This window comes from Xiphophorus maculatus, chromosome 19 (genome assembly GCF_002775205.1).
Source record: "Xiphophorus maculatus strain JP 163 A chromosome 19, X_maculatus-5.0-male, whole genome shotgun sequence".
Lineage (NCBI taxonomy): Eukaryota > Metazoa > Chordata > Actinopteri > Cyprinodontiformes > Poeciliidae > Xiphophorus > Xiphophorus maculatus.
Genome location: NC_036461.1, coordinates 25,603,315 through 25,630,254, shown reverse-complemented (window position 1 = coordinate 25,630,254; position 26,940 = coordinate 25,603,315). Strand labels below are relative to the sequence as shown.

At 40.7% G+C, this 26,940-nt stretch overlaps 2 protein-coding genes across 4 annotated transcripts; both read left to right on the top strand.

Moving 5' to 3' along the window:
* Positions 1 to 983: 983 nt before the first annotated feature.
* LOC102229400 (kinesin-like protein KIF3B) lies at positions 984 to 8,352 on the top strand. Its single transcript, XM_005799244.2, has 8 exons — positions 984 to 2,800; positions 2,878 to 2,979; positions 3,087 to 3,209; positions 3,383 to 3,501; positions 4,308 to 4,424; positions 4,787 to 4,901; positions 6,066 to 6,238; positions 6,555 to 8,352. The coding sequence occupies exons 1-8, from the start codon at positions 1,391 to 1,393 to the stop codon at positions 6,703 to 6,705; spliced, it is 2,310 nt and encodes a 769-aa protein (XP_005799301.2). The 5' UTR covers positions 984 to 1,390; the 3' UTR covers positions 6,706 to 8,352.
* Positions 8,353 to 9,814: 1,462 nt separating this feature from the next.
* Positions 9,815 to 25,968, top strand: asxl2 (additional sex combs like 2, transcriptional regulator). Of its 3 annotated transcripts, XM_014468842.2 has the most exons (13): positions 9,815 to 10,047; positions 12,713 to 12,795; positions 12,969 to 12,971; positions 13,674 to 13,782; positions 15,626 to 15,764; positions 16,878 to 16,996; positions 17,773 to 17,893; positions 18,592 to 18,651; positions 19,344 to 19,504; positions 19,737 to 19,833; positions 19,962 to 20,067; positions 22,364 to 23,078; positions 23,968 to 25,968. In XM_014468842.2, the coding sequence occupies exons 1-13, from the start codon at positions 9,991 to 9,993 to the stop codon at positions 25,726 to 25,728; spliced, it is 3,531 nt and encodes a 1,176-aa protein (XP_014324328.1). In that variant the 5' UTR covers positions 9,815 to 9,990; the 3' UTR covers positions 25,729 to 25,968. The 3 variants fall into 3 exon arrangements, with proteins under 3 accessions (XP_014324328.1, XP_023208996.1, XP_023208997.1); XM_023353228.1 differs by lacking the exon at positions 12,969 to 12,971 and having other exon boundaries at positions 9,816 to 10,047; XM_023353229.1 differs by lacking the exons at positions 9,815 to 10,047; positions 12,713 to 12,795; positions 12,969 to 12,971; positions 13,674 to 13,782; positions 15,626 to 15,764 and adding an exon at positions 16,152 to 16,280.
* Positions 25,969 to 26,940: the final 972 nt, after the last annotated feature.

Here is a 26,940-nt window from a genome sequence, read left to right as displayed (position 1 = left end):
TTGCAAGCCCTTCTGAGTGTTGGTCATTTGTTTTAAGTAGAATATAAAGCTGGATTTACTTTATAAATCGGCTACACACTTCAAAACAGTCAATAATTATCATGCGAAGGGCTTTGAATTGCTGTTCTTCAGGTATGTTTAAAATTATAGTAAAAAATATTCTAGTAATTCAGTTCAAATGTATTTGTGTAAATTTATTATACAAAGTGATATATATCTATATATATATATATATCTATATATATATATATATATATATATATATATATATATATATATATATATATATATATATATATATATATATATATAAATTAAACAGTTAAATGGTTTTTGCCTCATATTGCTATAGATTTTATAGTTATTCCTACTGCCTGTGTGCCTTCGTTACACCAACCATTTTTTCATTCCACTAAATTTTCCATTAATATTCTTAGGAAACAGCGCTGTGTGACTGACCAGCTATTTTAGCAATGACCTTTTGGACTAAGCATAACGAAGCTTTTCTATATTTAAAATATTTACTAACAGAAGAGTAAAAAGGTTGACTTTAAAAAGCTATTTTTACTTCACAAACGGAATTTCTTAATAAAATTCTTTAGGTATTTGCTTAGTTGATCAGTGCGAGTTGTTTGTTTGATCTGACGCATTTACTTAAATGCGTCAAAAAAAAAGAAATCTGCATGGGGGTAAATACTTTTTTAACGCAACTGAGTCTGAATTTCTTTTTTTTTTTTTTGAATGACACCTAAAATAAATTAGCTTTTCAATCATAACTTAGTTAAATGTACCTGTAACGGACATGTTAATAAAGAAAATTGGTTATTTAATTGGGATTCCTCCTGATGGATATAAAATCTCTCCTTTTTTCTCTTTTTATTTTTAATTTTTTTTTTTTTTTTTTTTTTTTTTTTTGAAAGGTGTGTTTACAAATCAAATAATTTCCACAATGTGGTCATGAGAAAATCTAGCTCAAATCCAATTCGTCGCGCCAGGTCACATGTCTGGTCTCCATTGTCCGCAGAGCAGGGTGTGTACAGCGGGGATGCTGCGTGGTCGGGTGTGGGAGTAGCTGGCTGGATGAGTGGGTGTTTTCCCTTCAGCAGCGTCCTTATTTCATATCTCCTTCCATCGCTTGCTTCCTGGGAAGATGCCCGGGACGGAAGAGATGCAGCGCGGGGGTGAGGAGAAGCGGCCCGGGCTGACTTAGACGGGGCGTGTCTGTCGGTTGTTTTTGCTGCTGTCATCGCCGCTGCACCTGCGTGGAGGAGAGGAACGACTGACTCAGCTCCCGGAGAATGGCTATGTAACTCGGTGAGGGAAATTAGCGGCATAAACACTAAATGATCGAGAGAGAGAGAGAGAGAGAGAGACAGAGAAAGAAAGAAAAATGTCTGCGGGCAAACACTGCGAGGCGGTCAGGGTGGTGGTCCGTTGCCGGCCGTTCAGCAGGAGAGAGGAGACAGCGGGGTGTGAGAACATCCTAGAGGTGGATGACAGACTGGGGCAGATCACCATCAGGAACCCAAAGGTGCCACCTGATGAGCCGATGAAAGTCTTCACGTTTGATTCGGTGTATGGCTGGAACTCGAAGCAAAGGGATATCTATGACGACGCTGTGAGACCTCTGGTGGAGTCTGTGCTCCATGGCTTCAACGGCACCATCTTCGCCTATGGGCAAACCGGGACTGGCAAAACCCACACCATGCAGGGGGCGTCGAAGGACCCGGAGAAGAGGGGCGTCATCCCCAATTCGTTCGAGCACATCTTCACCCAGATATCCAGAAGCCAGAACCAGAAGTATCTGGTGAGGTCGTCCTATCTTGAGATCTACCAGGAGGAGATCAGGGATCTCCTATGCAAGAACAACAACAAGAGGCTGGAGCTCAAAGAGAATCCGGACTGTGGGGTTTACGTGAAGGACTTGTCTTCGGTGGTGACAAAGAACGCCACCGAGATCGAGCATGTCATGAACATTGGAAACCAGTCCAGGTCGGTGGGCTTCACCAACATGAACGAGCGCAGCTCCAGGTCCCACGCCATTTTCCTTGTGACTGTAGAATGCAGCGAAAGAGGCCCGGACGGCGAGGACCACATCCGTGTTGGAAAGCTAAACATGGTTGACTTGGCTGGAAGCGAGCGCCAGAGCAAGACGGGCGCCAAGGGGAAGCGTCTGAAGGAGGCGGCCAAGATCAACCTGTCCCTCTCCGCACTGGGGAACGTCATCTCAGCCCTGGTGGACGGGAAGAGCACCCACGTCCCGTACAGAGACTCCAAGCTGACCCGCCTGCTTCAAGACTCTCTGGGTGGCAACGCAAAGACAGTCATGATCGCAACAGTTGGGCCCACTCACAAGAGCTTCGACGAAACCCTGGCGACCCTGAGGTACGCCAGCAGAGCCAAGAGAATAAAGAACAAGCCCCGAATTAACGAGGACCCCAAAGATGCCCTGCTGAGGGAGTTCCAGGAGGAGATCGCACGCCTGAAGGCTCAGCTGGAGGAGCGGGGGATGCTGGCAAAGGAGAGGCGCCGGAGGAGGAGAGACAGCAAGAGACTGAGCAAAAGCCTGGCGGGTATGGAGGAGGATATCCTTTGCGAGAAGGATGGAAACGTGTGGAAGGCGGCCGAGGAGGCAGAAGAAGACGGGAGGCATTGCCTGATTGAGGGGGGTGACAGTGCCAAGATTCTGACCTGCCAGGGTGGCAGTGAGAAACTGAGGAACCTAAATCTGTACAGAAGAAGTCTGGGGGACATGCAGTGGGATCAAGACGCGGTGGAGAAAATCATTGAGAAATACAAGGTGTTTGATTCAGCCGATAAATGAGACAAGAGTTAAAAGGAATGAGCATGAATAATCCACTGTGTTTTTGTTCACAGGCCATGGAGAGCAAGCTGTTGGTCGGTGGAAAGACTATCATTGATCACACCAATGAACAGCAGAAAATACTGGAGCAGAAAAGACAAGAAATAGCAGAACAGGTAAACATTGCTCAAATAAAAACACACCCCTTGTTGCATCCTGGCATGTCGCATAACTTTTGTTTCGATCGAACGTTTGCATTTAATCCTAATTGCTCGGTTCGCAGATAAGGAGAGAGAGAGAGATCCAGCAGCAGATGATGTTGCAAGATGAAGAGACCTTGGAAATCAGAGAGACGTTCTCCTCCCTGCAGCAGGAGGTGGAACACAAGACAAAGAAGCTGAAGAGGGTGGGGTGACTCTCTCGCTTGTGTGCACAGTGGCACAATCTCTAAAGAAGTTGCCCATTATTTGAATAGTTGTAGGCACTGAAAAATATGCTGCAGTCGAACTGAATCAGTTCAAATCAAGTTTGTTTTGCTTGACAATAGCTACTAGCAATTTTTCTATTCATTTTCTGCAGCTGCATGCTAAACTCCAGCTGCTGAGGGGAGAGATGAAAGACATTTTTGACGAGCACGTCACAACCCGACAAGAACTGGAAGAGACTCAGGAAGAGCTAACCAGAGAACTCAAGTACAAGTAAGACATGATAACTTTTGATGCTTTTGCACTCTACAGATCTTTGGCCTGCATGTGTTACAAAAAGTAACCCCGCCCATCGCCTTTGACGCGGCATCCCGACAGTGACGCATCGTGTTTTGGAAAGCTTTTCGTTCGTCAGGGACAGAAAGCTGATCAGAGTTGATGATGTGAAGATGGACAGAGCGAAGTACGGGGCAGTCCTGAAAAAAAAAAGAAAGAAAAGAAAAACAGAGACCCTTGCATATCAGTGTGTTACAAAGGCCCAGTCGGTCCCCGTGGGCATGGCACAGAAAACTTGTAGCTGGCAAGTGGCAGTGTAAAAATTAATACATTTTTTTCGATTGAATGTGATAAAACAATAAAAGGCCGTTAGACGTCCCCTTTAGTTTTGTCCTCTCGGAATAGTATTTAGCTTCCTTCGATACTAGGCTTTATACTAAATGAAGACACCTTAATAGTTGCCTACTGCAGGTATAATAATAATTACCCAACAGCATTTAACAGGGCCGTACTTCTTAAAATTATAACTTTTATTTAATATGCTGTAATGAAAGTCTGACTTTTATAAAACACTTTTTTTCTATAATAACTTGCTTGTACCCAACATAACACCCATTGCAACTGACTGGCATTCTACTCCTCGGTATTCATTTTAAGGTCTGCAACCCAAGCCTTGATTTTCTTGATATATTATAAATACTGGTGCAAAATTTTGAATAGAGATGTTTAGATCATTTTTTGCCATATTGTTTGTTTGCACAAGTTTTGTCAGTTTGGATGGACATTTATTTTGTATTTTGCAGATATCTTCTGATTGAGAATTTCATTCCCCCCGAGGAAAAGAACAAGATCATGAACAGGCTGCAGTTTGACTGCGAGGAAGATCAGTGGTGGCTACAACCAGTTATTCCTTCAGAGAGGTCAGTAAATCAATTGCGCATCGATCTCATCACGTACTACTGAATCTACTGAAACTACCGAGACATGCAGGGTGTATAAATCTTTTACCGAGCGTGATAAAAGTCCAAACCATAATAATCCTTACAACCGCTCGTTGAGTACCAAGCCTCGTTGGCTTATACCCTCTCCTGGCAATGAAAAAAATTGTGTCAAGTGCGCTCCAAAAATTGAAATGATCTCCAATGTCACAAGATGTCAGTCGAAACTCCAGTAGTGTCCTTTTTCAGAATCAGTGCGCCATTACAACACCAGATTATTTTTGTTTGTTTCCAGAGGATCTGTATCTGAATCTAACCCCATCCTCTCTGATGTCTTCTCCCAGTACACCCACTCAGGTCAAGAGACGGCCTCTTTCTGCTGTGGGATACAAGAGGCCAATCAGCCAATATGCACAGATGGCTGTTGCCACCACTACTGGGATCCCATTTAGATACCAGGTCAGTGCTCAGATATTTACACCTCAAGGCCAGATGGCAGACAAGGAGCACTAGAATGATCTTACTCTATTGCTATACCGTGTTCAGAACAGCCTTGTTTGTGAAATGTGAAGGCCTCAACAATCTATACACAACATTGAACTGTTTTTTGTTGTTGTTGTTGTTTTCTTCTTTTTTTTTCATGTTTATCCTGAAAATAACTGGTGTACTGGTACAGCAGATTTTGATTTTGCTTTAATACAGATGCTATGCATTGCATTGCAAAAATATTGTTACTATATAAACGGGTTTAAAGTACTTAAAAATCTGAAAAGTGTGGCATGCATTTGTATTGAGCCCCCTTTGTTCTCATAGCGCTGAGCTAAACAAATACCAGTGCAACCAGCTGCTTTCAGAAGTCATCTAAATCCTGAACGGAGGCCACCTCTGCGTATTTTAATCGAAATAAGAATCTCACCATCCCCACTGTAAAAACATGGTGGTGCTAGCGTCATGCTGTGGGGATGCTTTTCCTCAGCTGGGAGAAGGAGACTGTTCAGAATTTTTTTTTTTTTTTAAATCGATGGAAGTAAATATGAGTAATATTGGGGAAAAAAATTGTAAGACTGCAGAAAACTTTCTACAGGACACCAACCCTGAACACACAGCTACAATGAAATGTTGGTTTGTTGTGTCTTGCCAAAGGCCAAGCCTACATCCTATTTGGGATTTGTGACATTTGCAGGCTCTCCATCCATCCATCCATCCAGACTGATTCATCTTGAGCTATTTTCAAAGAAAAACTGTAAAAAAAAAAAAAAAAAGTTAGATTCTGATTGATATGACAGACATGCAGCCATAATTAGACAGACAGACTGTTCTACAAGGCACTGACTCAGGGGAGAATACAAATCCATGTGAAATCCCATAAAACCGAGACACTGACGTTTGGCGGTTGGAAAGTAACAAATTGTGAAAAAGTTCAAGGAAAATTTATATTTTTGCACGCAAGCCACTTTATATAACTCAGTCTCCTCACATGTATTTGCAATGCTCTCAACTCTGCACACTTGACTTTCGTTACACAATAATCAGCTCAGCAACGATCCTTCGCTTCTGTTCCCTGATATTATCGGAAACAGCCAGTCATAATTGCACTATAAGCAGTGTCGTCTGTTCTTACAGGCAGAAAACGTCATGCTGCTGGAGTTAGACATGTCCCCACCAACCATGTTCACCTTGAACCTAAACGGCGAATGCCTGGAGAGAGCCTTCACCCCCAGGCTGCTGCCGGATCTGTCGCTAAATGTGCGTGCAAGAGGCGCGTCGTCTTCAAGGGTCAGGAAATCCCAGTCCTGGTAAGTGAACGACAGAAAACAGAGGAATATTTAATTTTAAATACTTCATACGCCCTTTTAGAAGCAGTAATAACTGAACTATACTTTTTAATTTTAGGGTAATTTTTTAAACTAACATGGTTCCTTTAAACCTGTAAACAAAAACAAAGTAGTAACACATGATGCTGGTGCTAGCCATGGGAGTACTGCAGTTAAATTGCTTAGAATGAGTCATGATTTCTAGTGCATGTCAGCGTAACTCACAAATCCTATAAGTACTGCATTGTTGTGGTGTTTTTTTGCAGTTACAGATAGCTTTGTTTTCTATGGTCTGCAGGTATCAGGCACCACAAGCTGCATCTGTCACATCATCCTCATCCTCCACTATGCTGACATCAGAACCTCAGAGCTGCTCTTCCTCTCCGAGACAAAGACCGTCCTCTGCTGCATATCTTTCTTTGGGAGGACCAGACCAATCAAGCCCCTGATTTTCCGTTACATTCTGTCTGCTGGCCTTAGTTCTTTATGTGCCCGGTTAGAGATGGAAGTTAAGGAGGATCCATTTGTATTAATTCATTTTGAAGCTGAGTTTATTTTAAAAAAATAACAATTTAAAAAAAAAAACCCATTATCTGTTAGTTTGGGAGGTAACTAAAAGTAGAATAGTTTAGCTGAACATTTTTTGATTTCTTAGTTTCAGCATGGTATACCTAAGCTTTTTTTTAATTTGACCGAGTGATTTTTGTTTTGCAGTCACGATAAAAATGCAAGTGCTTTTATGCTTAAGGAATCTCAGATGAAAATGATCAAATACTGGTCTTTTCACCCCTCTGACATTTTTTATTTAATTAATTAATTTATTTATTTTTACCTTTTGGGTAAAAAATGTACTGCAGGATGTCTTTGTACTGATTACTTGTCAAGTTATACCCGACAGAGATATGTTTTTAGCCCACTTATTTGAAAACTACTCCCAAAAAATGACTCCAAAAAATACTGCTTCGCAGAATGGGGTCGCCTAGACCTATTTTAGCTTGTTCAGGCGGCGTAGGGGTCAGATTTCAGAAGAATCAGCGGAACTATGTAGGGATCAAACCACAATCAATGGAAAAGGAAAGCAATCCAAATTCAATTAAACTTTACTTGGGATTTACTTTACTTTACATTAGAAATGTTAAAATTGTTAGAGCGGAAAAAATATACAATCAAACAAAATGTACAATCAGACAAAATATTTTATTGTTTGGTAAAGGTATGTCATAATACAGATTTAATGTGCAACCATTAAATCACTAGTCATCAGAAAGTCTTTTCTCCTCTATTAATCATTATTATTTCTAAACAATTAGGAATGTTTTTGCACGGTGACCAAGTGGAAAGGTACTAATTGTAATCTTAAAGTAATTGTTGCAATTGTCAATCTAAGAAAGATACAACAGCGCTTTCTTGACGAAAAAAAAAACAAAACACAATGACATACCTGAACATCTCGTAGCATCTGGAACAATGCCTTTTAGATGTGTAACTGTTAAGCATGGTGGTGGAGAGGTGATGATGTGGGCTTGCTTGTTGACATCACATCTCGAGTGCGCAAAGCTGCATCCGAACCACCCACCAAACGTCTGGAACAAAATCTATTCTTGCCTTAAATGCTCCCAAAAAGAGGAAGAAAAAAAAAATAGTTGCGCACCTTTCAGTGACTCTTTGTAGCAATGTTTTTAAGATGCACTCAATGCTTTAGCATTCTGTTTCAATATTCGCTTAATAAATAATGTTTAAACAGAGTCGCTCATCTCGGATTGTATTAACCAAATTTTTAGAGCCATGATGGGTTTTTTTTAATGTATGGTTATTAAAATCTTGGAATTGAAAGTCTGTATGCTCACACAGTTGTAGAGAAAAGAAAAGATGGCCATGTCTCTGCCAAACACGTCAAGGCTGACCGAATGGGAGAACACCCTGACGTAACCTGTGTGCTTTACGATGTTTTGCTGCGGTGTTTGGCTAATGTAATTGTGAACCAAAAGTGTGAAGAAAGCTTGCAGTGCCGTCTTGATTAGCTGCCTTACTTTTTCATGATTGTGAAAAGTCGACTTGCTTACATAACTAAATAAACACTGAATAGTCTCGAAGTGCCTATTTTGTCATTCTTCTTTCAAATCTGTATTGCACTTCTCTTAATGAGTCTCATCATAGTGGCAAGTGCCAGACAGTTTGTTTGTAAAATCACAGGGTGTCTCTTACCGTGTCATGGTCTGTTTTTCTATTGATTTTATTGATTGATTCAGATAAAACCTGCTCTCCCAAAAACACACTTCCCTCCTCCCACAACTTTGTTGGCATCATATAGCGCATAGCAGATTTGATCAGCGTTTTTCTGAGTACGCACTTGTGTGTTTTACTTTTTTCCTATCTGGTCACCTGCCTCCCTGTCCCTCGTTCCAAACTTTTTGCTTGTATTTGGTATGGCTGGAGCAAAATGGCGGAGGACTATTTAAGAAAGCTGCATTGGTTTTTAGGAAGACTTTGCAACATAAAATGCCATGGAAGTGGTTTTTGAAGTTCATAGTATTGTATTAAAGTTATTAAAAGTTCAAATTAATTCAAGAGAATTTCAAGTTATGTTCTCATTCTCTCTCTTTCTCTATTTACATACACATATTACTGATTAGCACGCCCCACGTTTGAAGGCTTTAGTCCTCGACGCGGACGTCGTGGGTTCGACTCCCGGTCCCGACGACCTTTGCCGCATGCCTTCCCCCCTCCTTCCTGTCTGCCTACTGTCGAAAAAATACGAGCCACTAGCGCCGCAAAAAACTCTTCGGGGAAAAAAAAAAGAACCATCAGCAACGTCGCCATATAATAGGGATGCAATTTATAAAAACAAACCAACTAGAGGATTTCTTAAGTCTTATTTAATCAGATTTTGCTTGACGACTTAATAAATGACGTGAACTTCGACAGTAACATCAGATGTAGATGCTCTTGTTTTGTTCTTATGTTGTGTGCTGTTGTAACTAATCTTAGTTTGGTGTCTACACAGGTAGGAACATGCTTGTGTTGAGGTGATACTGTAGGCTTGCTCAATACACTCTGCCCTGTGCATCTCCCGGACAACTTGCAAACAAATGTTAGGTAAATTATTGTCACCCATCAAGCTAGATTTTATTTTGTTTCTTTCTTCTCTGATTCAAAACCAAAACTCCTAGTTAATAAGTTATTAATGCATTCATTTCAAATTTAATTGAGTTCACCTCAATGATTGATGATTGATTTTTTTTATGAAATGGTGACACCTCTGGACTTCCATAAAGAAAAGGACCAAGCCAGACTTAAAAGGCCAATATTCACATTCTATTAAGAGAAGGTCATCATTGCTATTTACAAATGCCACCTGACCCTTCTTATGCCTCTTATGATGTCATCAGAAGAGCGTTATGCAGAGTGTTGTGTTCCTTGGTGCACATTTTATTTACTGTACTTTGTAAAATCCTACACACCCCTACGTCATTATCCAACTATGTTTTGTGGACTGTACATTTTCTACTTAAAAGAAAATACACCACTATAACTAGTATCTTTAAATACATGTGGGAAGCTTGAGGGTTTTAGAATGACAGCCACATACAGTATAAGGATGACGTTTCCAACGGTCACGTGACTCTTTACAGTAAGTCCAACATGGCAGATGGAGTAGGTCTTGCACGGCGACTAAAGCAACATTTCAACTAAAGCGGACAACCTAAACTCCACTCCGCCGCGGGACATCCACCATGAGGGAGAGGCAGAAGAAAAAGAAGGGCAGGACGTGGGCGGAAGCCGCTAAAACGGTATTCTTGGGTGTTTTGTCTTCCGTTTGTTGTGGTTGTTTTCCTTGAACGCTCCCACTTGTACAACTGTGTTGACGAGTTCATGACCTGCTGGTGGAGACGAATGTTGCGCACACCGCGCGAGGCCTGACGGTCCAAAGGCGGCTGCTGTCAAAACGCAGGGGACCCTTACCCTCTGTCTGCCTCCTCTGAGGAGAAATGCAGCGTTGTTACCATGACCTAGGCACACCCACGCATGCCTCTAAGCCCACCGTTCGTGTTTCATGCAAACAGTGGGACTGACAACTCTTTATCGAGCCGATTCGGATAAAGTGATCACGTCAAGGGTGCGTTAGCCAGGTTAGCATCGGCTAGGTCGTGCTAACTCCGTCAACAAGTTGTATTAGTTTCGAGTAGACTAAAATCAAGATGTCGTTTTTAATAAAGTATTATTTTTGTACTGTTACTTTTATATCTTCTTTGTCGGTGTCGAAGCAGTTCTGGTGCATGCCAACTTGGCCAATGAGTGTTATTAGCTTTCGAGCTAGTTGGACTAGCTTAGCGTGCTAATAAGTATTTAAATATGAAAACTCTTAGAAAGAACGTCACAAATATAATATCTTACCGAGTTGTGTGGATATTTGGAGTCCACTGACGCGTGCTTCATGTTCAATAAACTAGTTTAATTGTAAAGTGCAGGTAAGTGACAGCAAGTAAAGTGCGTATCTAATAACTTGACGCGTAAAATGTAAAGTCGCTGCAGAGTAAAAGTACAAGCTCACAGCTGTTGAATGGAAAAGGTTGCAGAAAAATAATGACAAAATAAGGTCAGCTTCACGCCGAGATACATATAGTGCCTAACAAAAGTACTCACTTTTCACATTTAGTCGAGTAGCAAGAACAAACCTGTCTATGTTTTAGAGTTATTTGTGAAAAGTGATGGTTTTTCAATAGTTTTATTTTTACAATTAAAAATCTAAGACGCTTTGTCATGCACAAACACATTTTACTGTACCTGCAAGTCTCTACCATGCAGAGAGTGAAAGTTTAGCTCCTTTGGAGAATTATAGACAGGTTCTCATTATAAAAATGAACCGTTTCTGTATTTATTCCCTACCTCTGGACTCTTGTGGTTACAAGCTTTCATAGAGAATAGGTCAAACTCAAGATTGGATGCAGTGTCTCTGAACATCAATGTTAAAATTTTGCAACAACTGCCCAATTGAATTCTACATTTTTATTTGACCTAAAACCATCCAGTTGTTGCATGTTGCCTCGTGGTGGGAAGTGAACCTCCAGGCAAAGTCTTAAATTTTATGTGGCCTGCAATGTGTTTCCTTTTGTTTATTGGCCTGCATTTATCACTGTTCTGCTTCCCACACCGTGATGCTGCTGTGGCAAGATTTGTGGAATGGACATCTAATCTACCAGCACATTTCTTCCACTTTGGAATAAATTGCTTATTTCTGTTTGTCCACCAGATAAAGTCAAACTAAAATGCATTAAAGTTTGTCGGTTGTTGTGCAAGAAAAAAAAAAAGTGGAAAAGTTGAAGAGATCTGAATGTGAACAGAGACTGTAGGTAGATATTGGCCCGCATGTTTCGAAACAAAGCAGCTACAAAACTCATTTCTCTGAAATGTTTTGCTTTGTGTATATAGGAAAACATGCAACAAATTCCATATCATTCAAGCCCTTTGACACAAAACTGTGCAAGAAAGTAACAATGAACAAGCACTGCAATGTCATTATGCATCAAAAAATATACAATGAAGCTAAATAGTTTTTTTCTTTAAACAGTTACAGTACTAAATCAATAGAACCTCGCCACATCTTAAAAACCGAGCAGCAGGGGGCGCTCTAGATATAATTCTAACTCTGGTCAGAAATACTATCCGAGCTCTCTTCCGCCTTCAGTCTCCATGGTAACCGACCGTTGCACTGACCAACAGATGGTTGCAGCCTCCACTACTTTCTCTGACTGCATCAGCGCATGGAGTCAAAGTTACGCTTAGTTTTCCTGGAGCCAGAGAAGCTGCAGCCACTCTCAAATCCACATGTAATCAAGTTTTGCAAAAGATGAGAATAATGAGAGAGGGCTTAATGCTGCGTGGAAGAGGAAAATGATTCAGTGGAAAACTAAAACCTATTAAAAGGGGGGAAAAAATCTATTTGAATGAGGTGGAAAAGTGGCTGGTGGTAAAAACTCTCTGAACTTGAAACTGAAAAATGTTTGACTCCTTTTTACTCGAAGAGCTCGGTATCAGTTTGAGTCTTCACCGATTTCTACTTTTACATCTTGCCCAGCCATTACCATAGTTTTACTTTCTTTTGAAAACAAACAAACTAATTGTTTAATTGAAAATTATTCTATATTTACATCTGTTAAGTGTGTTGATAATGATGGACTTGGCAGTACCATAAAATTCCCTTGCATTTAATAGTCACCCATTGAATAGACTGAATATTATGATGAATTATGGCAATAAATATGATTAAAGTTATCATATTTTGTGTATTTTATTCTGCAAAATTTTGTTGTAACGCCATATCTCTGATTTATAATTTACACAAGATTATTGACCCAGATCCCAAAAAAAAACAAGGAGTAATTTCCCTGATTAAGAACCTGTTCTTTATTAATCGTGTTATTTTGTTTTGATTATTTTTATTTTAAATCCTTTTAGGTTTTGGAGAAGTACCCTAATACTCCTATGAGCCATAAAGAGATCCTGCAGGTCATCCAAAGAGAGAGGCTTAAAGAAATAAGGTAAACCCACATTTTAGAAAACATTTTTTTTCCTTTCCCGTAAAAGGCAACACTACCTGTTTCTCTCCCTTATTTCTTTTGTTCATGTTTTTTTTTCCCTGTTCATATTCACAATTAGTTTAATCAATAACTGTATAATTTCTTTTTGTTTCATTGTCACTCTTTTCATCCAGAAGGTAAGACAAGAAAAAGATGGCCTCCCCCACCCACCATCCCACTTTAACAACCTCACCGCATCTCCATATTTTGTTCAGATTTAAATCTTGCATGCTTTAACAATGACAATGTTGTAGATTCAGTGGCAAAAATAACTCACTCAATAGTTTTAGTCTTGACACCTTATGCCCACATGGTACATTTGTACATGAACACAACTGTGCAACAGAAATAGATATAGCGTCATGTGAGCCTTGAATTTATTTATTTGTTTTTTCAATAAATGTAATAGGGAATCTTATCACTCTTTTTTGTTTTCACTCTGCTCGACATACTCGTTTATTGTTAAAGTTAACATAGCAGAAGTTGTAAAAACAAAATCTTAATTTCTTTCAAGTTCTTACACAATTCATTAAAATGTATATTCAAATTATATTACGCGTTATATATAATATATATTTTTCTATTTCAGAAAAGTGTAATTGGTAACAAAAGTTGCTTTTAATCTTTAGCTCGGGTCAATTCAGTCAACTGACTGTATGTGAATCGCAGGACAGATATCCTACCCTGATGTTACTCTGATCCAAACTTATGCATGTCGACACTCAGGCGTTTGATCAGCCTCTACCCTTCTTCTATTGTTTTTTTTTTCTTTTTTATCAATAGCCGCTTGAGGAATGGAAGTCAATAATCATAGTTCATGGTTTTCTCTGATCCCTCAGCGGAACCTCGCCGCTGGCATGCCTGAATGCCATGCTGCACACAAACTCTCGGGGTGACGAGGGCATCTTCTACAAAGTCCCGGGCCGGATGGGAGTCTACACGTTAAAGGTTAGTTAGTCAGACAACAAAACACTTTGCAGAACGGTGAAAATGTTTTTAGTTCTCCATCATGCATTGTTGTAGAGTCGCCGAGTCTGTGATGGTCTTCATCAGTTTGTTGTGGCGTGTTTATTAAGGGTGTAAGGGGTCACGTAGGTCTTGTTTCAGTACAGACCTCGGTTTTGTGGTCATATTTCAGTATAGGAAAGTACAACAGGAAGAAGACAGAAATGCCAAACGATAGTTTTGTCTGAACTACATAAATAACCTCCACAAAAACAGAAAAACTAACCACTGTTGTTCGTGACGAGGCTCTCAGGCAGCGCCATGACGGCTTCCTCAGGACTCTGGTAACTATACGGGGTGCGACGATGGGTCCCTGTCAAAGATGAACAGTAGATAAACGAGACAAATTTTTTATTGTGTTTTTAGTGAAAGTTAATGCAAGAAAACGCAGAAAGCGCTACATTGATTTTTAAATGGGACAAATAGAATAAATGTTTTATAATCATGAAGAGCCAATAGGAAGCCCTGGTGCACTACTCTCTCAGAACCAGAACCCAACATGAAGAGCAGCATCCAGATTTTATGCTCCTTAAATCTGGAACAAACTTCCAGAAAACTGCAAAAGAGCCAAAACACTGAGTTCCTTTAAATCATGGCTAAAAGTGGAACATTGGTCAACATGTTTAATGAAGATTATTCTTGAAGAGTTTGATGTTGAAGATTTATTGCTAGTTTTACAATTTGTTTTGATGATGTAAAGAACTTTGAACTGCTTTTTTACTGAACTGTATTATACAAATAAACTTGACTTGAGTAGACACCAACTTTAGCACTGATAGCAGCAAAGGCTAGGCTGTTGCAGCACACTTTTCAAAGTGTTCTCAAGTTCTCCGGCACAGTTTCTATTGAGTACCAAAAGTTTTGTCACACTAGTGAAAAATGGCGGAAGCTTTTCTTATTGTTTTCTAGCAGAGTGTTCTCCGCCAGCCTGACCTACAATCCTAGTCAACTCTGTTAGCACAACAGAGTGGTTCAAGAGCAACTTGTCTTCTTACTTCAAAATAAGAGTCTGAAACATGGTGACTAGTCTAAACCATTTACCTTTATAGCTGCATTACATTTAGAATATTTTGGATATGCTGAGTACATTTACGATTATGTAGGTTTTCCGCAAATGATTTAGAGTTGCGTTCCACAGAAAAATCTGTGAACACAGAACCGTGAATAGGCAGCATTTCCACTGTGTAAGAAAACAAACTCATGATGTGCTGATCTCAAATACAAGTGAAAAGTTTAGAGGATTGCTGTTCAAACTACTAAATTAACTAAACTAAACTTTAAAAATCAGTTCCTTTTAGTCCTTTCCCCCCCATTTTAACAACAAGGTTAGACAACAGGCTAGTTTTGAAAAATGCACAGCAGTATTTGCTTTTACAAAATCACAAGATTTGATTTTAGTTGAGGACAAACTAGCAAAATAACTGAAACCGCCAATAAAGTGTCCTGAGTTTCATGTGTATTTTTGGTGCAAAAAACCCACAAAAAACGTCCAAATACAACAGATTTGCGACGATTGGTAGGATCAGCATAAGATCAGCTTCATCCAAAATTATGAAAATCAGAGCAGGTTGATCGGCTAGCCAATCCATTGACGCAAACTAATGCATAGCCATGTTACTCATAAAAATCTCTCATGTAAAAAATAAGACCTTTAGATTGAAGATGCAATCAAATAATGACCAGCTATTCTGAATAATTTGCCCTTTATTTGAAGGGTTAAACTCATAAATCCCCTTAAAGTCTTTTCTATTTGCTAGCAGTTTTTCTCTTCGTCTCTGTTTTTCAGAAGGACATCTCAGAGGGGGTGAAGAAGCTGTCGGAGGAGGGCTCCGATGAGAGCAGCGACAATCTATCGGACTCCCGAAGCTCGGAGAACAGCAGCACCGTTCCTCCAGAGGGCAGGAGAGGACGGTGGATGCGAAGAGGTACCGTCCCTTACGTTCACGTAAAAGTTTGAGAGTTTTAATCTGAATTTTCCGGGCGCAATCTGTTTTTGTGCTCCCGCAAATCAATTTTGTGACAGTTTTCTTTTAATTGCGCAGAATTTAGAAGTTTAATATAAAAAAAGTACATTTTTACGACATCAAGGAGCACCTTTCATCTTTTAACCTTAACTCTTTGCTCATAAAAGAACATTTTTTTTTTCTTTTTTATAACTTTTTATTGCCGTGAATGAGTGAAGTATCAGGATAAATGATATCCTTGTCCTGGTCGTCACACGGCTCTTTATTTACTTATTTTAGCTGATTGGGCACGTAGGTCTCTTATGTCAGCGAGCGTTAACGCCTCTTCTCAGCTGTTGTGAAGCACTGTTGCTCAAACACAGGAAGCCAGCTCTTTTGCCTGTATACAAGCTTAAGGAAAGCGGTTCTTCCAGAAAGTTAGATTAAACCTGTCGTATATTTCTGGGACACCCTGAGCGCCCAACATGACGGCGAAAGGTCAGGCTTTTTTTTGACTCTCGATTCATCAGCAAGCTGTAGAATCACATCCGTTTTCTATAGTCTACCTTGTTTGCGGGGAGGGTTGTGTTTGCTTTATTGCTGTTTTTATGTGTTTCAATGCAAGTTTGGCAAAGGCTTTTTTCTTTTCTTTTCTTTTTTTGTTAAGTTGTATTTATTTTCTTTATTTGCCACTGCTTGAAAGGTCTAAGCGACTGTTGAGGCAGGAAGCTGAATTTTCTCTGCCTGACCCGTGACCACTTCCTCATTACGCTTAAGTTTGAAGCTGCCATAGAAAGGCGCTGCGTCTTTACAGCAGAGTGAGAGAAATGATCTTTTTGTAATTGAGCTAATAAAGGCATAAAAGTCAAATGCTGGGAGATCAGCGATCTGTATGAGAAAACACAAAGCTCAATAGTACTCTTGCCGAGATGTTCAGCCCAATTTTTCTGAAGATATCTTAGAAGGGTAACGTAACCCTCCCTCCTTTGTGCAAAAGATTGGTTTCAGTTTCATCAAAACAATCGCCCAGCTTGATTGTTTGCATACTCGCCTCAGGAAACGTAGATTTGTAACAGGTTTTTTTCTATTTTCCAGTCCCCTCCAAGCTGCAGTCACAGCCGTCGTCTCCGCAGCCACAGTGCTCATCGCCTCCCATCTCCTCCAGTAAACTCATCTCTCCCTCACAGAAACACAGCAAGAAAGCACTCAAACAGGTATGTTTCTTTGTTTCTTGTTTTCTTTTTTTTTACCCTTTAAGCCTATTTATTTACAGTGCAGTTAGGTTAATTCTCGGTAGTGTTTATATCTCTGTTTATATCGCCCTCTTATTTACAGAGTTTGATATAAAGATCTTCCGCTCTACTCCACAAAACGTAAATGCATCCCGGTTTAATGTCTATGGAATCGTTCGGTGTTATTTGAATAAATCTAAAGTTTTGACGCTGCATGTTTGTTTTACTGTGCCTCCTTGATTCTTTCAGTGTGGTTCAAGGTCTTGTGAAAATGTTTCATACCACTTGAGCTTTTCCACGTTTTGTCTTTTTCTTTTAGAGTATCAGCCTTCCAAAGCGCTAATTTATCTAATTTATAGAAAAACCTCTTCCTTCAGTTACAGCTGAAGGTTTTTTTTTTCTTCCATCATCTCTCATCAGCATTTCTAAAACTCAGTTGAGACCTTAATACAGTCTCGACTGTATTAAGGTCTGGGCTTTGACTGGGCCATGCTGTCTTCCAGACATTTAATTGAATATATGTCTCACATGTATTCCAAGTCGGAGTTTTCCTGATGGAAACTCCGACTCGATCTCAAGTCTTTTGCCGCCTCTAGCAGGTTTTCTTCCAGGACTCCCCTGTATTTAACTGAATCCATCATCTTACCAACTGACTTGTTTCTTTCTCCCTTTTTAAGGAATATTTCCTCAGCCAGGTGCTGCCACACCACTTTTCCAGATGGTTAGGGTTGCCCTAAAATCTTCTGCCGTTTTTCTAGGCGCTGAAGCAGCAACAGCAGAGAAATCAGCGCAGACAGGGTGGTATGCCAGCCATCTCCAGCTCCAGGCTGCTGCTAAAGACCATCAAAGACATGGCAGAAAACATTACAACAAAGACTGGTAGGATGCAACACTTATACCGCTACAAGCAGCTCAAATTCATATTAGTACTATGTATTTAGGTGCTTTTTTTAGGTTCATTGCATAATTTTATTCATGTTTTCATATTTTTGTCATAATGAAAATAAAACAAAATCATATTTTCTCAGCTTTTTTTCCATTTGAACAGAATGGCTCAATAGTTTAGAGAGCAACTACTTTTTAAAGATGCATGACATTAAGTCAATTAATATCTATCTTGTATTTCTGTACATTTGATACTGCTAATAAATCCACCACTGCTATGTAATTTATGCAAGTGCTATTCACATGTCATATCAAGAACCTGGTAATGGTATTAGTTAATTTCTTACTATTTTATGCGGCTGCTTTGTCGTTGAGGAAGATTTACTCACCTCAACACGAAGAACGCTTCAAAAATGGCACCGACAGCAGGACGGTCCACCATGTTTTGTGATTAATTTAGCCAGAACTAGAGCATTAAAGGTTTAACTGTAGGTTGCTATTCGTGGAAAAAGGCTGGAGTCAGGTGATCATTTGATATGGAGGAGTAGCACATCATACAAAAGGAGAGTAGATGTGTCACAAGAAGTGTTCAATCGCAATTCGCATGGTAAAGAATAAGAAACTTTTTGATTGCAGCTTTACAGTTAGCAGTTCTTCAAATTCACAAAGGTTTTCTTCTTTTGTCCAAACAGAGTTATGCCACCCCGTCGTACCCAGAAAAGTTCCTCAGAGGTCCGATCGTCTCAGTGCAGGTAGGTCAATCATCAGGTGTAACTTTTTTAAAATTTATTTATTTATTATTATTCCAATTCTACCTTTTAGGTTGGATATATTCTATAAACCAGCTGGAGACGTGCACCAGAACACATAGCCCCACTAGGGTTAAGTGTGTAAAGATAATGGATTGATCTGTGTTTTCTATAAAACAGAAAAATGGCAAAAAACAAATTAGTCTATGGTCATTTAATGTCTACAACATTTGTAGTGTACAGATCAGAAAGTACTGGCCATGGCATGACTTTAAACATTTAAATTTGAAATTTTTTATTTTTTTTTTTAACTTTTTTCATTATTTGGATAACTTAAGTGACAAAAAGTCCAACTTAATCAAACAGAGTTCCTTTATATCAAGGCTAAAAACCTGTTTAGAGTTTCCTTTGATGAGTAAAAAGTGGAACATTGATCAACTTATTTGATTTATTTGCTAGATGAGGACATTTGACAAAATATAATGTGCATTGCTTGTTCATAATTGGTGACTGTATGATGTTTTTCTGATGTAAAGCACTTTGAACTGCGTCGTTGCTGAAACGTGCTACACAAATGAAGCTTACTTGATTTATAGGACACAAACGATTCCTTAGTGAACAAAATCACCAAGCATGTCGATTGTTAAATCAAAATCTGTTCTGCTGAATTCTTTCTGTCTCGCATCCATTCCAAGGGCAAATAAAACGCACAAAGTGTAAAATAGACGTGGAAACGCCAGACTCCATTTTGGTTAACACCAACCTGAGAGCCCTCATCAACAAGCACACCTTCTCCGTCCTGCCTCCCGACTGCCAGCAGAAGCTGGTCAAACTCCTGCCTGAGGTCGACCGACAGGTGACTCTTACGCCTCTGTGGCATTGAAGATCGATTAACGCACAAAAGTGTCATATTGCAGCAAATCCGTTCATCTTAGATGATTCATACGAAAACATTCAGCAGTGTTACATAAAGCAGAGGTTTTGTCCAAAGCTCTGAATGTAGTGTGCTAACTCTCGAATTTGCAGTCAGTGTTCCAGTGCAGTGATTATTAAAAGATTAGTCATCGCATTGTGCCTCTTCTCTTCAGGCTTGCTTGGACGGCCTTCTGAAGGTTACGAGCTCGGCTTTAAACAACGAATTCTTTGCATCGGCAGCGCAGTCTTGGAAAGAGAGGCTGGCTGAAGGTTAGTCGCTTGGCTCCCGGTTGATAACGACATTCATTTCTCGTATAAAGCAAAACAAAATATCTCCAAGGCGATCTTGTGTTGCTTTCTCTTTTTCTAAATCGAAATAAAACTTTCTCCTTTCTCAGGGGAATTCACACCCGAGCTGCAGGTCCGAATGCGTCAGGAAATCGAGAAGGAGAAGAAAGTTGAGCACTGGAAGGAGGCTTTCTTCGAAAATTACTACGGGGAAAAGTAGGTAGAGTTGTTCATAGTCATGCGGTTGTCAAATCTGAAGGAGATTTTGATGGTTTGGAAAATGTCTTCATTGGTGGGTTGATTGTGATCTCATTTTTCCCCCCATACCAACTCAAGACATTTAAGAAAAAGTGAGAGCCGATTCTAAATCCTAATCTGATATCGGACTACTTAAAGCACAGACTTGCACTTTAGCTACCAAATTTACTGTAAAGTTATTCAAATGAATGCCATGTGTATAAGTGACACCTCAGTAGCTCCAAAGAAGTTTAAAATGCTGTAAATCAACTATCCTTAGCTCACTAGTAGGCATGTGTCATATACCCATATTAAGGTATACCAAGGCTTTCAACCGTTTCATTCTTGCTGCACACTGCTCATCATCTGTCTGAAAATCAGCACACTGCTTATAAACTGACTGATTTTAAGCTTCTTCTTTTAAGAGAAAAACTATTTATGCTCTTCTATAGTTTTTCTTAGGTCTGTTTCAAACTCGAATGCCATTGTTGTAAGTGTTAAACAGGGTGTCCTCACATCCTTTAAAAGTCTTACATTAATATATCTAAAATTAAAGCCTTAAAATGTCCTATGTTCATTTAAAAAAAACAAACGTTTGCCTTACCTGCATTAATCACAGGACTTAAATGTTGTTGTGGCAGGACCATTTAATCTTGTATATTCTTTGTAGTTTTCTTTTTTTCTCTTGGGACTTTTCTGCCAACTAGCTGCTAACACAAGTCAGTGTTGGCAAGTGCAATTTAATCACCGGTTGGCTGGAAAATTTTCATTATCGCCATACAATTTAATTTATTTATTTGCATTTTTTGTCCATTTCTGTCGTGATACAGGTTTTAATTTCTATTCATAGTGGTCTTAAAAAGTCTTGAATTTGAGGTGGTTAAACGTGCAGAAACCCTGATTATTGTAAACGTGTTGTTTTATCAGAGCAGCAGTGGAAACAAGTGTTGCTTTTCACTTATTAATAAATGCAACAACATCATAGAAAGTAGGTTTTGACCCGTTCAGATCATACTTTCACAAACTCCTCCATAGTTGATCACGTTGTTTTTCACGTCATACAATCGCCAGTCACAGAAATCACGTTCACTTCATGCTGCCTGGACGATAAAAGGGGTGTGGCATCTTCTGCCAAGTTTTCAGATTCCTCATCCAAAAACTTTGACTTTTAGCAAAGTTGTTGTGTGCCTTCCTCATCGTGTTATTATTGTCATCAGACTCTGATGATTATCATATTACTCATATTAGAGGGACATCTGATTACGATACGACGTCTTTGTTCTGTTCACGCTTACAGACCGATGAGCTGCTGCTGACGTCTTTGCTTATTACAGCTCCATAATAGCGCTTTATAATAAGCGTTAGCAAAGGTTTCCAGTTTATGACTCTTAAAGAAAGTAGTTCCTCAGTAGCTGAAGATAAATGAAAATAACAAATTCAGTTTCGTAGAAAGTCATGTCCAAAAATACAATGCAATAGTATCCATCGGATAATTATTGACTCCCTCCACAAAGGTCATCGCTACAGAAGCTGGCTGTTCCGATTTGATGAATAAAGCACTATAAGTGCAATATAGATGAAAAGTTGAGTGGAAGGATAAAATGTAATAGGAAAAGATGCACAATCGACAGCTCCAAGAGGATTGCGAAGCTGAATCATAGACAGCATCAGATAATGCACATCTGGGCTAGGTGGGTAAAGAACTGGGGTTTTGCGCTTCAAAGGTTTTTTTTTCTTCTAAGGAAAATCGGTTGTGGATTTCATTTAGAAATCAAGGTCAGAGTCTGGAGGGGGAAGGGAAAAGGTGCTCATAATGCAGTTTGAAGTTTCCACAGTGAAAAAGTTCATTTATCACCTTCATGCAGTAAGACCTTGATGCAGTCTGCGTGCAAAATTTAGTGATGAAAGTACTTTTCTTATGTAGCATTTAAAATTTCTGAGAAAATGAATGTTGTGTTTTTATTAGTTATAAATCATCCAATTTTACAGAAATAAGCACTTGAAATACATTACTTTGTAATTAATCAGTTTAATGAGTTTTACTTTTTTCTTTTTGTCTGTGAAATAAATAAACTCTTCAGTGGGTTTCCGAGTACTAACACTAAGTGTAGAATTGCTGCAAAGCATCAGACCCTAAGCAGATGTTCTCAACCTTGAATGTGAAAAAGTTTTTTTGTTGTTGTTGCTTTTACGTTCATAAGGACATCACAAATCAAAAATATTTGCGATTTATATTTGAGATAAAAACATCCTTCAATTTTCTTCTTTTGTACAGTTCAGGCCTCAGCTACGAGGAGTCCAAAGAGCTGATAAAGCCCGATGGGAATAAGGAGACTGTCAGGCGCCGCTCTCCTGTTTGCCAGAAAAATCCAGCTGCTCAGCCTCTGGAGGACAAGAAGAGCGCCAAGGACTGCGTCCAGACCGATGCTGCCCCGAGAGACAAGAAACCAGCGGAGAAATCCCCGGACCCTCCGAAGGAGCTGCCCCGACACAAAGAGTCCGTCCCCACCACGGAGCCCATGAAGACGCGTCGGTCACAGCACGCAGAGGATCGAAAGCTCAGCGCAGCCGCTCAGACCGGGCCGCCGCCGCCGCCGGCTGTGAAAACACTGGAATCGGAGAAACCGGCCGAGCGGAGCCCGACTAGCACACTTCATGAAAAGCAACAGAAGGAGGAAAAAGAGGAGAAGAAACTCCCTGAGTCGCCCGTGAAGACGAGCCCCCCACTAAAGCCCAGTGTGGATGTAAAGGATGACCAGCTGGTGACCGCGGTGAGACCTGCTGCGGGTGACGAAGAGGTCGCCTCGGAGCCCAGCGCCGGCTCGGACGCCCACAAAAGGAAAACCCTCTGCGAGACGGAGGGGGAGGTGACTCCAGAGAAAAGACCCCGTTTGTCTTCCGTTTCCTCCGTGTCATCGGTCTCCTCCGCGTCATCCATATCCAGTCCCGCCACGCCATCTCCGACAAGTCAGAGGGTCCCGCCTCTCAAGGTGAGAAACGTGCACGCTCTCCATTTAACCAAGGTTTTTCTCATTTGTCTTCTTTAAAGGGGATGGTAACCATAAACTCACTTTATCACATTTTATCATGTCATCACCACGGATTTTATGTTATGAATAAACACATTGAAGCTCAAAATTATAACAAGTAAGAAAAATCTGTTATGAATAAAATCTGTGTAGCATGCAATTGTATCCAGCTTCCTTTGTGCCGATACCCTGAAATAAAATCCTGTGCAGTCTTGTTGATCTGTGTTTAATTCACTCTGAATCAAGCCGCCATTTTTAGGATCTCAGAAGTTTGTTGGAGAATTTCATTGAACAAACAACCTTCTGAAAACGACATAATTTACCAGATTTCGAGTGAGGATTCATAATTAATTTGACGATGGATGGAGATAACTACATGGCAGTCATGAATGGGAACCTGTAAGATGTTAAAGATTTTAGAATGTGTCTAAGGTTGATTTTACTGCGGGACTACAAGCCTAAATGTAAACCAAGCATTGCCACAAACACAAGTGAATAAAAAAAACGTCTTGACGTTAACTTAGTTGAAGATCTATGGAAAGACTTTAAATTGTGTCCTCACTTGTTCTCTCCTTTCAGTCTGACTGAACTTGAGCTATAGAGGAATTTAATCATTTTATTGCCTCTTTGCAATTTGTGGTGATCCATTGCATAAAATCCTAATAAAATACATTCATTTGTGTAGTTGTAACTTAAAGAATGATTTAACAGTGCAAGAATAAATTTGCAAAGCACTGCAATTTGGATTATGGCGGTGCTCCTTTAAGGTTTCGTAAACTTACTCGACTTTATTCCCTGTTAAATGTCCCAGTGGAACTCTAAAAATTGTCAAACATTTCTTTCTTTTCAGATCCCAGTGTCACGAATTCTTCCTGTCCCTCTGTCACCAAGCCAAGTCTCGCCAAAGACTCCCCTCCAGGGCCCGCTCAGCAGCCCGGGCCACACCGGAGCTCGCACGCTGGCTTACATCAAAGCCAAAGCTCAGCTCGCCCGAGCGCAGCGCGTAGCAGCCGCCGCCGTGTCATCCGCATCGAAGGGAGCGGTGCCGGGGCCGGGGCCGGGTGGAGGTAGCGGTGGTGATCACGGGCAGCCATCACCCAGCCCCAGCCTCAGCCCAACTTCCCCACAGGCCTACACCAGATTACCAGCCACCAGCAGCAGCAGCAACCAATCCAGTGAGCTTTCTCCTCCGCTCAGCTCAAGACCAGCTGATGACAGGCAAAGCAATCATTTTACCAGTACAGTCCAAAAGAGCTACAATGCTTCAGTAGAACATTCATCAATGCAGACTGTAAAGGATAAGGACGCCCCAACAAGTGCTGCATCACTAACCAGAACCAGTTCTTTCATTCCAGCAAACAACCCCCTTGTGACACAGTTGCTGCAGGGAAAAGAGGTTCCACTGGACCAGATCCTCCCAAAACCCCTCTCCCACACGGAGATTCGGGTGTCGAGCCAGGCTTCTGGAAATAAGGGGAAAATGACACATTTTGTTGATCATAAAGGAGATAGGCACGTGTCTGCGCAAGCCAATACCGCCGGACGTGCCGCAGAATGCACAAAACATCACCAGGAGCTTCCCGATAAGGAAACCCAAGAGCAGATCCTACAGACGCTGATGCAGAGGAAAGCTCAGCAACAGAGGCAGCCGCCTGGAGGAGCAGGGCTGCTGCCCGCACACCACAGGGTGCCGCAAATGCTGCACACACAGGAATGTCGGGAGCAGTCCAGAGTGTTGGTTGGCTTTCTGGGTCGGAAGAAGATCCCTAAGCCGGCCATGACGGGGCATTACCTGCTCAACGTGTCCACGTACGGCAGAGGATCAGAGAGCAGGAGACTGCAGCTGTCAGTCTGCCCGAACAAGTCTGCTTTGAAGAGGGAAAGCACAGACGGAAAGGAGACAGCTAAGACGGAAGAACCAGTGAAGAAAGATTTCGCGTTCGTTACTAGGGTGAAAACCGAGCAGCAGGGATGTGCGGTCACCAGGGCCGACGACCCGCCAAGTTTTCAGCATTGCTCTGGCGTAAAGACTGAGCCTGGATCTGAGAGCAATGGAGCCGGTGGTGCCGACAATGGCGTCACCAGTGCTAAAGCCAAAGACATCAGTCCGTTTTCTCCAGCGCACCGAAGTCACCTCGAACTCCGCAATAACAATCAAGGAAACTCTGAGCCATATCTTTCCCTCATGGACCCCGGTCACCAGCAGCTCACTGCCTTTCAGAGGGCGCTTGACAATCAGGAGTCGGCGGTAGCCTCCAGCTACGGCGGCACCATCAGCATGTCTGTACCTCACACTTTGGACCACAACGCCGCGGGCACCGCCTCTTCCGCACCCTCATCAGAGGTCGACGGCGGGGGCATCTGTGGGAGCGTCATGTCGTTCTCGGTGACCGTCACCACGATACCAGCCGGTCACGCGCTAGACCATGGCAATCAGGGCGAACCCTCGCGGGAGCAGTCCTTCATCGAGGGCGCCAACATGGAGGACGTTCAGTCGAAATGCTATTGCCGACTGAAGGCGATGATCATGTGCAAAGGCTGTGGAGCCTTCTGCCACGATGACTGTATTGGCCCTTCGAAGCTGTGCGTGTCATGTTTAGTGGTACAGTGAAATGGAGTTAATAAAAACTAAACGATGTAAGGGTTTCATTAGGCATGGGCCGGTGTGTGCAACACAATATCAGGGTCACTTAGAGAATGAATTAAGAAAAAAGGGTTATTTTTTTCTCTCTGTCCATTTTAAGAAAAAGTCAGGAGAGAGTAGCATAAAGTCCAAATATAAATTTTTTTTAAATGTCCAGAAGTAGTTAATACTTTGTTTTTTCAATTAAAAATGTTGAAATGTCATGGAATAGGTCATAATTTTTTTTTAAAAGTAAAAAAAATAAATTTTCAAGAACAAGTTATAACAACAAAAAAGCTAAACGTCAAGAAAAAGTCTAAATACTTTTTTCCAAAGATGAAATGAAAAATAAATCCAGATTTAGAGAGCCTTGGGTGTTTTTTTTCCCCTCACAAACATCAACATTTTTAAATCAAACGGTGGAGTGGTGGATGGCGCCCCGATGCTGCTATCATGGATATAATAAGTTAAATTATTAAAACGCTAAAATTCTTCTGTTTTGCTTGAACTGTTATTGGCAACGGATTTTAATCAACAATTGAAATCCCTGTTTTCAAGCCAAATCTTGTTAAGCCTAACGTTTTCTGTAACCCAGGAGCTGTATGGCTTAACAAGAACGTTTTGATTTGACTGGAAGCTCCATGGATGTATGACAAATGGATTTTAGCTGCTTAACTAAAGATACTGTCTGTTCGAGTGAGCTAGCTTAACTGACTTGCTGCATTTAACATTTTAAAATTAAAGCAGTTCAATTTTGAGCTGCACTTCTGTAGTTTCCAAACTATGACCGCAAGTACTTTTTGCGTGTCGTGAACTATTTCAAAACAGCCAAATTTTTGTCTTTTATTTTGTGACATGAAACTTTACAGCATCGCCTTACTGTACGGTCCATTTCGCCAAAGGTACTTGGCTCTCACTCCAGCCATTTTTCTGGCATCTCATCAAAATGAAATTGAAACAACGAATCAAGTAGATTTATTCATATATATATATTTGGTATGCCTTGATACCGGCCCATGCCTAAGCTTCACATGCCGTCGAGGCACAAATATGGCATGAGGTTGTTTAGAGTGAATAGAAAATGTGGTGCGGTATCTTAACTGTTCTACGCCTGCGACAGCCAGGATCTGATCACTGTTGGGGGAAAAAAGCAAGAATTTACACTGGACGGTCTTGTTTTTTCAACCACACCTCTTTTTA

Coding starts and splice junctions, on each gene's coding strand:
- LOC102229400 (XM_005799244.2), top strand. CDS start 1,391: ATGTCTGCGGGCAAACACTGCGAGGCGGTCAGGGTGGTGGTCCGTTGC. Junction 2,980..3,086: donor GACAAGAAATAGCAGAACAG/GTAAACATTGCT, acceptor CTCGGTTCGCAG/ATAAGGAGAGAGAGAGAGAT. Junction 4,902..6,065: donor GGATCCCATTTAGATACCAG/GTCAGTGCTCAG, acceptor CTGTTCTTACAG/GCAGAAAACGTCATGCTGCT.
- asxl2 (XM_014468842.2), top strand. CDS start 9,991: ATGAGGGAGAGGCAGAAGAAAAAGAAGGGCAGGACGTGGGCGGAAGCC. Junction 10,048..12,712: donor GGGCGGAAGCCGCTAAAACG/GTATTCTTGGGT, acceptor AAATCCTTTTAG/GTTTTGGAGAAGTACCCTAA. Junction 17,894..18,591: donor AAACATTACAACAAAGACTG/GTAGGATGCAAC, acceptor TTGTCCAAACAG/AGTTATGCCACCCCGTCGTA.